The sequence below is a fragment of the Ipomoea nil genome, unplaced genomic scaffold, assembly GCF_001879475.1.
Source record: "Ipomoea nil cultivar Tokyo-kokei standard unplaced genomic scaffold, Asagao_1.1 scaffold2280, whole genome shotgun sequence".
NCBI lineage: Eukaryota > Viridiplantae > Streptophyta > Magnoliopsida > Solanales > Convolvulaceae > Ipomoea > Ipomoea nil.
Window position 1 is genome coordinate 1,311,068 of NW_017618708.1, and position 13,668 is coordinate 1,324,735.

The 13,668-nt window shown below is 35.9% G+C and overlaps 2 protein-coding genes across 2 annotated transcripts in view; both read left to right on the forward strand.

Moving 5' to 3' along the window:
* Positions 1–8,927, forward strand: LOC109150739 (putative late blight resistance protein homolog R1A-10). Its single transcript, XM_019298726.1, has 7 exons — positions 1–36; positions 145–599; positions 5,130–5,797; positions 5,915–7,717; positions 7,911–7,972; positions 8,140–8,197; positions 8,874–8,927. Exons 2-7 carry the CDS (start codon positions 161–163, stop codon positions 8,925–8,927), a joined length of 3,084 nt encoding a protein of 1,027 aa, XP_019154271.1. The 5' UTR covers positions 1–36; positions 145–160.
* LOC109150763 (putative late blight resistance protein homolog R1B-17) overlaps positions 5,617–13,668 on the forward strand; it is a 27,305-nt gene continuing 19,253 nt past the window's right edge. The window contains exon 1 of the mRNA XM_019298752.1: positions 5,617–5,680. The gene's annotated coding sequence lies outside the window, so the exon portion shown is untranslated. The remainder of the gene's footprint in view (positions 5,681–13,668) is intronic.

Sequence of the window (13,668 nt, forward strand, 5' to 3'; positions counted from 1 at the left end):
ATCAGATGCGTTTGGAGCCATTTGTTGTAGAGTGGGGTAACAAGTTTTCTGGGATTTGCCCAGCCTGATTCACCGAAAAAAATAAAAAAATCTTTGATTTCTTTGTAATTCTTCCTAGTTCCATCTACTCTGATCGACAGACAGACTAGACGCAAATTAAATGGCTTACGCTGCTGTAACTTCACTTATGGAAACACTGTCTCTACATTTCTTGCAATCACAACCACGTTTGCCTATTGAAGATTTAGAGGCACAGATGAGAATTGGCAATGAAAATCTTGGCTTGTTGCAACAAATTGTTGAGGCTCAGATGAGAGAGATGGAGTTGGACGAAGAAGCGTCACCAAAGAGTCTTCGTATAAAGCTGCAGCAGCAGCAGCTTGCAGAGAGTTCATCATCACAAAATGAAAGAATCATTAATGCTTGGGATAGTATACTATTGACTTCTCGGCTCAGGGAGATCGAGGTGGGTGAAGTCAAACAAAAGATAGTTTCTCTCCATCAAAATCTGGGCTTGCTGCAACAAAGTCTTGAGAAATCTGAGATCCCCTATCATGATGCGGGGAAGATAAAAGATTTAGAGGCAGAGATCAGAGATGGTAAGATATATTAAATATAATATATTTAATATAATATATATTAAATATAATATAATATATCTATAATATATATTAAATATAATATATCTATATATTATATTTATATATATTGAGAAGAGAGATAGAGGAATAGATAATTTTATTGATGATTTAAAATGCTTGAATAACAAAGCTATTTATACTAGATAAGATAATTCAAATGCTAAAATTAAGGAGTTAATGCTCCATGTAAAGCTAACATCATGGTCATGTACTGCACCTATAATTAATCCCATTATTTTTAACCAATTAACTAACTACTTGGTTTAATATTACTAATAATAATAATAATAATAATATTATTATTATTATTATTATTATAACATTGCCTCCTTTAAACCAAGTTGAATATATTGGTCATCCCAATATCCTTCTTCAATTTAAGAAATGTCTCTGTCTTCAACGGCTTCGTAAAAATATCTGCAACTTGACATTCACTCGAACAATACTCAATGTTGATTTGTTTTTCAGCAACCAGTTCTCTGATTTTGTGATACTTGATATCAATGTGTTTACTGCGACCATGAAAGACATGATTCTTGGACAACGAAATTGCTGACTTGTTGTCACAAAAAATAGTTGTTGGTGCTTCCTGCTTGTGTTGTAAGAACTCCAAAATTCTCCTCAACCAAACTGCTTGAGTAGCACAGTTTGCTGCTGCAATATATTCTGCTTCTGCGGTTGAAAGTGCTACAATCTGCTGCTTCTTTGAAGACCAAGAAAATATGGCTGAACCAAGATAGAAGGCATATCCTGATGTGCTTTTTCTGGTCTCAATATCTCCAGCTCAATCACTGTCTGTATACCCAACAAGTTCCACTACTTCATTAGTAGAGTAAAAAATTCCATCATTACTCGTACCTTTGACATATCTCAGAATTCGCTTTGCTGCAGCCCAATGTGATTCTTTTGGTTCCTCCATGAATCTGCTAAGTATCCCAACTCCAAAAGAAATATCTGGCCTTGTTGCCACCAGATACCTCAGACTTCCAACTAAACTTTTATAAGCTGTAACATTCACATTCTTACCACACTCATCTTTGGACACCTTTAACTTTTCAGCTAACGGAGTCGAAACTGGTTTGGAGTTTTCCATTTTGAACTTTTTCAAAATATCAGCAGCATACTTCTTCTGTGAAATAAAGATTCCACCATCCATCTGAACAACCTCAAGGCCAAGAAAGTAAGCCATAAGGCCCATATCAGTCATTTCAAACCTCTTAATGAGTGCCTCCCTGAATTCTGAGATTAACTTCAAGTTATTTCCAGTAAAGACCAAATCATCAACATATAGACATATTATAACAATATCACCAGAATCCGTGCATTTGACATACAAAGTGTGCTCATGAGGACATCTCATAAACCCACTTTCAACAAAATATGAGTCAATGCAACCATACCACGCCCTAGGCGCTTGCTTTAAGCCATATAAGGCTTTTCTCAACCTGTACACTTTATGTTCCTCCCCTTTCTTCAGAAATCCTGTAGGTTGCTCAACATATATTTCTTCTTCAAGAAAACCATTCAAAAAAGCAGACTTGACATCCATTTGATGCAATTTCCAATCATTTTGAGCAGCAAGAGAAATAAGCATACGAACTGTATCAAGTCTACTTACAGGAGCAAAAACCTCAAAATAATCAATACCTGGTTTCTGCTTGTAACCCTTTGCTACTAACCGTGCCTTAAAACGGTTAATTTCTCCATTTGACTTGTACTTCGTTCTGTAAACCCACTTCACTCCAATTGGCTTCTTTCCAGGAGGTAAATCTGTTAACTCCCAGGTACCATTCTTTTCAATGGCACGTATCTCCTCATCCATCACATTAAGCCAATGAGTTTCTGTAGCAGCCTCTTCAAAAGTTAAAGGATCACAATCTGCAAAGAGAGCAAATTGAACAATCTCTTCATCAGACAGGTCATTATCATGACCCAAAACATAATCTTGCAAGCGAGCTGGTAAGTGGCGCTCGCGCTGAGATCGTCGAACTGACGACTCTGGCTGTGTAGGAGACTGGACATTATCTGAAATCGGTTGCTCTTCAACAATATTTTCAACAACAGGAATAACAACTGAACTTACATCTTTAGCTAACCAATCCCAGGCACCATATTCATCAAAAGTGACATCACGACTTATAACAACCTTTTTAGTTTCAGGATTGTATAGCTTATAAGCCTTTGAAGCGTCACTATAACCAATGAATATGCACTTCTCACCTTTATCATCCAACTTCTTTCTCAATGGATCTGGCACATGTGCATATGCCAAACATCCAAAAACCTTGAGATATTTGATAGAGGGTTTTCTCCCACTCCAAGCTTCTTCGGGCGTCTTATCACGGACACTTTTAGTTGGACACCTATTCAACACATAGACAGCACAAGCAACAGCTTCTGCCCAAAAAGGCTTAGGCAGATTCTTAGATTTCAACATGCACCTCACCATATCCATGATAGACCTATTCTTCCTCTCAGCCACTCCATTTTGTTGTGGAGTGTATCTAGCTGTCATTTGGTGCTGAATACCCTTTTCTTTCAGAAAATCATCACAGGCAATATATTCTGTACCTCTATCAGTTCTCAAGATTTTAATTTCATAACCACTTTGCTTCTCAACAAAAGCCTTAAATTGTTTGAAAACATCACATGCTTCAGACTTTTGCTTCAGAAAGTAAACCCATGTTTTTCTACTGAAATCATCAATGAAAGTAATAAAGTACTTATAACCTCCATGTGAGGGAACCTCCAACGAACACAGGTCTGAGTGAACAATCTCCAACTGTTTTGTAGCTCTCCTTGACTTGCCCACAGGAAAGGGATCTCTATGCTTCTTCCCAATCACACAAATCTCACATATACGATCAGGGACATTCACAACAGGTAAATCAGAAACAAGTTCCTTTCTCGCAAGATAGTGTAATCCAGAGAAATGGAAATGCCCAAATCGCATATGCCATAACCAGTTTTCATCACAAACTTCAGAATTAAAGCAAGCAAGAAGTGTATGCTTATGCTTCTAAAAAAAAAAAAGAAGTGTATGCTTAAATTTCAAAGGAAATAGTCGATTCTGAGACATATTTACCTTTGCAATCAAAACTCATTTAGCATCTGCAATGGTACAACACCCCTGAGCAATATGTATCTTATATCCTTTTTCTGACAATTGACCCATACTCAACAAATTTTGGTGTAGTTCAGGAACATAGAACACATCGGATATAAAATTGCGAGTACCATCCTTCAACTGAATAGAGATTTTACCTTTTCCCAAAATTGGCACTTTTGACTTATTGCCAAATGTCACTTCAGACCGGACTGATTCATCCAGTTCAGAAAACAATTCTTTCTTCCCACACATATGGTTACTACACCAGTATCCAAGAACCATATGTTTTTATCTACAGAAAAACTATCGCTGGCTAAAAGTAAAGTTTCAGAACTCTCACCAGACTTTTCAGCAGTGTTTTCAGCAATGTTTGCTTGATTTCCACGATTGTTGTCCTCATTATACCAACAATCTGCAATCTTGTGCCCATACTTGCCACAATTGTAGCAATGAAATGGAAATTTACCTTGTTTGGTATTACCTCCACCTCTTCCTTGGTTGGAGTTACCACGTCCTCCTCCTTGGTTGAAGTTACCACGACCTCTTCCACTAGAACCTCCTCTTCCTCTTCCACGACCTCTACCAGATCTTCCACCTCTTTGATTAGTGCCAGCCACATTAAGGGTGACTTGACTCTTCAAAGCTTCTTCTGCTAGTGGTTCTGATTTTGACGCAATTCTGTCAATATGACTTTCTACCATATCTTTCAGCTCTGCAATTGACAAGAGCTCGGTTTTGTGTGACTCTGTGATCGAAGCCACCACATGGTCATACTTCATCGGCATAGTTCGAAGAACTTTCTCAACCACTACACCATCTTCAATTGTATCTCCGTATAACCTCATCTTATTCACCATATCAATAAGACGAGTGAAATACGCATCTACTGTTTCTGTAGAGGTCATCTCACAATTATCGTACAACCTTCTCAACGACTGCAACTTAGACTTCTGCGCCCTATCAACTCCTTTGTGTGAAACCTTTAAGATGTCCCAAGCTTGTTTTGCTGTTTGAGCACGAGCTAATTGCCCAAAAATGGAATAATGAACACCTTGGTGAATCTGACCTAAGGCCAATTTATCTCGCCGTATAGCACCTGCTTCAGCTCCTTCTTGTAGACTGGGATCAACAAAGCTCCAAAGATTTTGAGCTTGCAAATGTGTGGACATCATAATTTGCCAATAATTGTAATCGAGTTTCCCATCCAATTTGGGACCCGTCCATACAATATTGAAATTTGCAGCCATATTTCACTACGGAAAATATCTCGGGGTTGAAAGGTTGACTGGCTCTGATACCAAATGTAAGATATATTAATTATATTATATTTAATATATATTATATTAAATATATTATATTTAATATATCTTATAGAGATGCATCGTTCAAAGTGGAAGAAAGGATTGAGATGGAGTTGACTGCCATTTATTTAGCAAATGATAGTCTTCATGTAACAGCTTCCCTGCTCAGGCTTCATCCAATCTTCAATGAAGCAGAAAAGCAGACTGATTACCAGAGGAATGAGTTGATTAGGATTCAAACTGAATACCAGCAGCTTGCAAAGGCAGCTTCATCACGAAACCAAACACTCACTGATGTTTCACTGCTTGAGAATGGAGGAGGATTATCACAGCCTGATCTAGCACACAAGAACATTATTGTGAGTAAATTTTTCAAAAACACTTCAAAGTTGGATATTAGAATGGTGGGATGCCAGGAGGAGTTCAAGACGATATTTGGTCGGATCCGACGAAGAGGCCATGGACTACTACAGCTTGTCAAAGGATCATCACTTCATGATCTAGTACACAAGAAAAATATTGTGAGTTACTTCTCCAAAAAGCCTTCAAAGTTTGATTCTGGAATGGTCGGATGCGAGAAGCTGTTCGAGAAGATATTGGATCAGCTGCTCACGCAACAAACAACTAAGGGGAGACAAGTTGTTTCAATTGTTGGCATGGGAGGAATAGGCAAGACCACTTTAGCACACAAACTTTATGAACATCCATCAATTACTTCTTATTTTGACATGCGAGCATGGGTTACTGTAACCCAAGAGTATAACATAGAACAAATGCTCCAATGTCTTCTTAGTTGTGTTACTGCAGCATCAAGATATGGTGGCAAAGACTAGTTAGCTGAACGCCTGCATAAATACTTGAAGGAACAGAGATATTTGATAGTGATTGATGATATATGGAACACTACTGCTTGGGATAGTGTGCAAAGATGCTTTCCAGATGATAATAATGGAAGTCGTATACTATTGACTTCTCGACTCAGAGAGGTGACAGAATATGCTAGCTCAAGTAACTCTCCTCTTAATATGTCTTTCTTAGATGCCGATGAAAGTTGGAATCTCTACTGCAAAGTCTTTGGTAAAACTGAATTCCTTCTAGTGTTTGACCAAATTGGTAGAGACATAGTGAAGAAATGTAAAGGATTACCTCTAGCTATTACTATAGTAGCTAGTCTTCTCTCCAAGATAGAAGAGGAGGAGGAAAAGTGGAAGAATGTTGCAAAAAGTGTAATGGGTGATTCTAGTGATGCATGTTCCAGAATACTATATTTGAGTTACAATCAATTACCACACCACTTAAAAGCATGTTTTCTATATTTTGGAATTTTTAAAGAAGACTATGAGATCTCTGTGAAGAAGTTGGTTAGGTTGTGGGCGGCAGAGGGATTTTTGAGCATGGTGAAGAATGTGAATTTGGAGAAAGTGGCCATGGAATGCTTGCAAGATCTTGTCGATAGAAGTCTTGTTATAGTTAGCAAACAGAGCTACAATGGGGAAATGAAGAGAATAAGGATCCATGATATGTTGCGAGATTTGTGTTTGAGAGAAGCTAGACTTGAAAATCTCTTGAATGTCAATGGAGTTAAAAAACCTTGTCGTTGGATAAATCATGCATCTGTATCTTACTATTGTAAAAGATTCAGGTTTGTAGACGAGCCCTTTCACAAATCTCATTCCTTTCACTTAAATCATCATTTTTACGGTTTTAAGAATGCAGATATGAAATGTCTATTTTCAGACTTGAAACTACTAAGAGTGCTAAACATGAGAAAAAGATTTTGGGAGGGAGTTATAAACCTAAAGGTGCTTGAAAATCTTGTTCATTTGAGATACTTAGCTTTGTATGCAAATGGCTATTGTTCTGTAAACCCTAACCACTTTGGGCATTGGAATAATATGCAAACTTTTATTGTTATTGGGGATGATGTTCAGATGTTTTCCTTTAAGCCAACTGGATTTTGGAAGATGCCACTATTAAGGAATGTTTGCATTGAAAGAATTCAGTCATTAGAAACTCCATCGGTTGTTTATAGAAACTTAGAGAATATATCTTGGTTGGATTCTAAGTTATGTACAAAGGATTTGTTTACAATGATTCCGAATTTAAAAACATTGGGAGTTAATGGTAGATACTATGATAATAATCAAGATTGGTTTTATAATTTTGTGCACTTGGAGCAGCTTGAGAAACTAAGCATCAGAACGTGGATGGATCTCAACCTTGTTATGTGTAGCTTCCCATGGGCAACTAGTTTACCAAATCTTAAGAAGCTCAGCTTGTTGAAGTCTAATATGCAGTGGAGTGAGCTGAGCGCTATTAGTGTGTTACCTAATCTGGAGGTTCTAAAATTGATACATGCTTGTGAAGGCCTAGAGTGGGAGACATCTGATGGAGGGTTCCATCGATTGAAGAGGTTGGTAATTAAAAGCAGAAGTCTCCAATATTGGAATACTGTGGGTGACCATTTCCCTATACTTCATTGTTTAGAGATAAGTGAGTGCTATGGGTTGAAAGAAATCCCTAGTGGTTTTGCCGATGTCATTACACTAGCATTGATTCAGTTAAGCAAATGTAGTAATTCCCTTGTGGCTTCTGCAAAGTGGATTCAAGAAGAGCAATACAACAACTATGGAAATGCCGTCCTCATACGTTCTGAAAATATTAAGGTCTCTTTCTATCCCTCTGATATATCTCTCACCATTTAACATGCACTTCATACAACTTGAATTTTTTATGGCTGATGTTTGCAATGGATAATCATCTGATCTGTTTTCTCTCACTTCTATCTCTTTTTTATTTCCTTACCTATCTAACTGTTGTGTGTTGGCCTTTTCTTTTTACTGAATTTATTGTTTCCAGAGTTATTGGTGTGAGTGGTCTGAGGAGGAAGAGAGTGATAACGAAGGGCAGTATCTAGCTAGGTATGTTGTATGAGCACATATAACTACTGTTTATTTTGGTGTATGTTTTTTTGTCTCAAATTAAAGAAAAATGGATGAATTAAGGTTATTGCTTTCCTTTTTGGAAATATATATAGGAAGGCCTGGTGAAATTGTTGGAAGAAATGATAAATTCTGAATGTGCATAGCGATGAGCTGAAATGGTCTCTGCGGGCAATTCGTTCTCAGAAATCTGATGGATGCATGGTAATGCCATTGCATGGGAAAAATTTTTTTATTTATTCATTTAAAGTCTCAGAAATCTGTTTTGTTATTAAGTTTGTTTGTAGAGATTTTGGTGGTGGGGAATTAGTTTGTAGATAGGGGAAATCGCACTTTTGGTCCCTCAATTAGTGCCCCATATGCAATGTGATCCTCACTTCTTAATTTGGACAGAATTGATCCTTCAATTATTTCACCATTAGTCAATTTAGTCCTTCTGTGAACCGTGTTAAACGGATTAACTAATAGAAGGATTAAACTGACTAACGGTGGAATAATTGAGGGACCAATTCTGTTCTCCAAATTGAGAAGTGAGGATCACATTGCATATGGGGCACTAATTGCATTAAGTAGCACACATTGATAGCAATTTCAAGGAAAAAATGAATTGTCATCATGTTAATCGTTTAGTGAAAAGCTTTTTGACAACTGTAATTAATGAATATAAAATAAGAAAACTACATAATGCAACTATCAGGCTTCATACATCTCAAATACATGCTGACCATAAAAAATTAGCTAACAACATCAACGATATGAGGCAAATCAAAACATCAAGAAGCAGTGTATTGACAACAAAGGTACAATTAGAAGTATTACTTGATGTATGCATGTTACATTAACAGTCTTTACATTTCTTTAACTACCTTCTGATGTTTAGCCTTCATCTTCTGAATCAATTATTTTTGAAATTGCATTAAGCTGCAAGAATTAGTAGTTGTTAAATTAGTTAGTATCAGTTTACAACTTAGGATAGGATACATGAACTACAGAATTCATGCTCAATAAACAGGAATTTATATTCCCAGTTTCTAATAAAGAACTATAATTAAACATACATGATTCACAGAACATTGAACCAAATCACCAAAATATAGCATAAAGGTCTAGAGTTTAAATAAACAGCTTTTGAACCAAATCACCCTATTTGATGTACATAGGAAAACACTAATCTAATCTTGAACTAACATGAACAACAAAATAGGCAAGAAAATCGAAATAATTAGTCGAAAAATTCAGTATAAAATAGATAGACCAGGATAACTTATCTCATAGGTTTTCTGAAATTAGGGTTTGAAATCAACCTCGCGATTTTATAGTACAAGTGAAAGACTGATGTAGAGAACGATTATTGGCATATGAGTTGCTCGACAAACACATTTACAGCCTTCTACAACCAAAAATTGGTCGTAGAGCTGAGATTATAGGTTGGATTGGAGACATTCGGACCAAGAGACAGAGAACGGGAGAATGTTCGAGAGAGAGGAGAGAGAGGATAAAGAAGGCGAAGCGTTCTCTCTAGGTCAGAAATGAAGCCAAAATCCACGCAATTCTTGAAAGTGTGAAGTGTTGGACCGATATCGAATGATAATTTTGCTTTGTTTAAGACTTGATTTGATTGATGTGTCTTGTGACTGAATGACTCTGTCGATATAATCCAATGATGTCTCCAAATCTGACTGTGATGACTCCAAGTACTTTTTTAACTTGGCATGCTGACTCTCAACTCTGTTCGTGGTGTGATTTTCAAAATTGAGATATCGATCAGTCCAAATAGATACAAATATTTCTTTATACGGTTGCAGCCAATTATCATCAATATAACCAAAAACACCTGAAAATAGGAATAATTGCATTAGTTGAACAAATATGCCTTATTAAAAAAAATATTGAATATACATTGAATAATACCTGGAAAGTCAACCAAAACTGCTTTTAGTTGAGCTAAACGAGACATATATGCTTCATGAGACTGAGACTCAACTAATGCGTTCCATGATTGGTAGAATAAATCCCAATGATGGTTGGATGGTATCGATGGCCTGCAGTTTCTCAAAATACTTCTATAGATATGTCATCTACAAAGTAATCCTTTAGCATCTGGATACACATTTTTACATGCTTTTATCAATGTCAACTCTCGATCCGTGACGATAACACGCGGGGTAATGCATCCCTCAATTGTGGCTTTGAGACAATTTAATGCCCAAGTATAAGTGGACTCATTCTCTTTGTGCATGAAGGCGAACGCTACGCAAAATGTCATGTTGGTCGAAGTTACACCAACCATTTCGACGAGGGGCATCGAGTACCTATTTGTTTTATACGTCGCATCTATCAATAACACATGTGGAAATGAACGCCACTTCTCCAAAGATTTAGGATGAACAAAGAACAAATCTTCTAACTCATTTGTTGCAATATTAGTTCGACTCTCATGCACATAACCATTGTTATGTAAAAAAGACATAACAACTTGCATTTGAGTTTTACCTGCTTTCTCCATCATCCGAAATTTTTGGCGTGCATTGTATATGGTTTTTGTGATGGAAACATTTTCTGGATTTTTCCTCTTCACAGACGTTAAAATGTCTCGTGGTTTCACATGCATCGCTGACAAATTTTCCACCAATTCGACTTCATTTCCTGATAATCGCCTTGCTAAGGGTGACCTTCAAGGTGCAGCGCAGGATCATGATTATGTACTCCACATATTACCCTTACCCTCCGTCAACCATCAACAAGTATGTATTTCCCCTCCAATTGGAATGGACAATCAATTTTTCTTGTACCCGTGTTTTTTGATGAGATTTTTTTTGGCACGTAAGCACCACCACGGTCACACTGAAATATAACTGTAGGACTCTTATTCTTATTCTGGGACCTTTTAATCACAATAACATATCCGAGATCCCGACCTCTACTTTGAACCCATTCAATTAAATCTTCGCGAGACATGAATGCCTAATAAAAAAAATTATTTGTATCAATAATAAAAATATGACTATACCTAGTATTATATATGACAATACCTTTTTTTTTTTTTTTGCCTTGTTTTGTTCTAAATAATAATAATAATAATAATAATAATAATAATAATAATAATAATAATAATAATAATAATAATAATAATAATAATAATAATAATAATAATATGGCGTGAATGACTACATGCATGTATACCAACATATTTAAAAAAAAAAAAAAACACAGAAATTAAGTATACGTTGTTGCTTACAAGTTAATAATAATATTAAAACAAAAGAATATAGTAGATGTTGGGAAAAATGCAAGTCACTCATTAATTATGTGGTGGTTTAACCTTGACCAAAAATAATTATGTGGTGGTTTAACCTTTACCACAAATTAATGAGTGGTTAAGATCCTTTAAATAATATGAGGCCTAAATTACTTGGCCTCTATTATTTAAACATGACCTGCCTTTGAGTTTAAACACACCTAGGAAAATATTTCCTTTCTCTCTTCTTCCTATGTCTGCTAGTTAAAGTCTGAGCAATAGTGAGGTTCAGCTATGTTTAAGCTGGTGCGAGCTTAGCGTGGTTATTCTGTGTAGCTTGTCGAAAGCGTACCTGTTTGTCGACTGCACCGTCACCGGGCAAATAACGCTTTTAAAGTAGTGTTATTATAACACGGCACAGACTTCTTTTCAGCCATACATCCATTGTGTCCGTGTTTCTTAAAAGGTGCGCAGCTCGCACGTTGACGTTGCGAATATTTTCCAACAGTTAAAAGCATTAATTAGTTACAGCAACAGTCAACTACTCGAATCATGAAGTAGATTATAATAATTTTTGGCGACATGATGGTGTAGCAACAACAGAGATTAGCAGTGGAAGGCAGCAGCTTCATACAGAACAATACTGGTGAAGCACACTACTTCGGCTTATGTGTAACCTTTAAGCAAGGGAGTACAACAGAAATAATTATTGGGTTCATATCCGAGCTTTGACCATACTCCGATGAGGTTTGTTTCCTCATATTTTAATATGACACATGCATATTTATATGATAATAGACTATCATATGCAAATGATTATTTTTTAGCACAAGTAATCATATATTATTGGGCATTGACCATATTCCCTTAAAGCTATTATAATGGCATAATTTAGAAGATGGTTTGCATATATCTTTGCATCCATTTGATTATTATGTTTTGAAAGCATTTAAAACGTGAAATATATGTTGTGACAAACATTTTAGAAATCGCCATTTCATATTTTATATGGTGAGTGCTTTGAATATTATAGAGAAAATTAACAACAGTGTACACAAGGATAAGTGAATTGTTATTATTCACGTGGATGAGCTTTATGATTTTGTTATGTTAGAAGTGTTGGTTTAACACTAAAACTAAGTGATTAAATCATCATTTTGATTTAAAGCTTATAAATTGGGTACTTATGCACATGTCAAATTTATAACATTATGTGTTATATTGTGGATATGTTACAAACATTGCACTATTTGATGAGATACATATATGCTTTCAGTCACTTAATCTTAAATATCTGAATTGTGTACCGAGACTAAATTCCAAGGCTTTACTCACACTGTGGTGGTAGCATGGAAAAGTCATCCTTCTTGAATACTCTGTCTAGGATGATGGTTTTTAAGTAAACTTTGGTTTCACCACTCGACCTGGGAGTTTTAAGAAGTAGGGTGTTGATCATGCAGACTAGTTAGAGCGCCACTTGATCTTCACCTGAAATTAGATTGACTTTCATATGTTGTTAAACAATCAAAGCCTTGCAATAGAAATGGTTGAATTACTGCAATAGTAATATTGATCTGCATCATATGAATGCTTTATATGAATTTTTAATTTCTTCAAGTGAAAGAAAAATTGTGCAAGTGACAACTCTGAAGTCTCATTGTTGAGAGATATTTCCTAATAGATATGAGCTAGAACATATTCCTGGTGTATGAAATTAATTTCTTATAAGAATATGATGTGAAATTTGTGAGTAGGTTGTTCAACTTGATGTAGCATGTGAACAACATTATTTCTATGGCTTACTAACAATGAGCATTTGTATATATATTATTTAAATTTGGTTGAGTCATATTAAAATACCTATAATTCATAGTTAAAGGGTAATCATGATGAGTTGAGATAACCAAGTTTGTTGAATTATATTCAACTGTTGAGTATGTATCAGGTAAAGTACAGAGCTACTATAATGCTCCACAGAGGAAATTAGCAAAACTCAGTCTACAAAGGGGCTAATATTAGAGCACCAAAGATTAATCTGGGTAAGAGATCAAATACATTTGACAAAAATATTTGTAAGTGTTGCATTGTGGGGGGTAATTAACTCCTTATATTTTCATCAAAAGTTTCTCTGTGGTATTGAGAATAATGATGAAAGAGAATGTTTCATGTTAAGCATGAAAATCTCAAGGGATTATTTACGAGTAAACGAAATAATTGTCAAAGTGCATGTAAGTTTGATCAAGAAAATCAACTTACTTGAGGGCTAATTATGAGGATTAGTCAATTAATCATTGAAAGGACTTAAAGTCCAAGTGGTAATGAATTCGTGGTGGGTCCCACTTCTGTGGTCAAACGAAGCCATGAAAAGAGTTACAAAATAGTACACTAGTTAGTCATTCCTACGATATGTGTACTTGTGAGGTTGAGCCACAGCTCT

What these genes read in the sequence shown, in the direction of transcription:
- LOC109150739 (XM_019298726.1), top strand. Translation starts at nt 161, where the DNA reads ATGGCTTACGCTGCTGTAACTTCACTTATGGAAACACTGTCTCTACAT. An exon ending in AGAGGCAGAGATCAGAGATG is followed by an intron (nt 600 to 5,129) that starts GTAAGATATATT and finishes CTTATAGAGATG; the next exon opens with CATCGTTCAAAGTGGAAGAA. An exon ending in ACATGCGAGCATGGGTTACT is followed by an intron (nt 5,798 to 5,914) that starts GTAACCCAAGAG and finishes AAATACTTGAAG; the next exon opens with GAACAGAGATATTTGATAGT.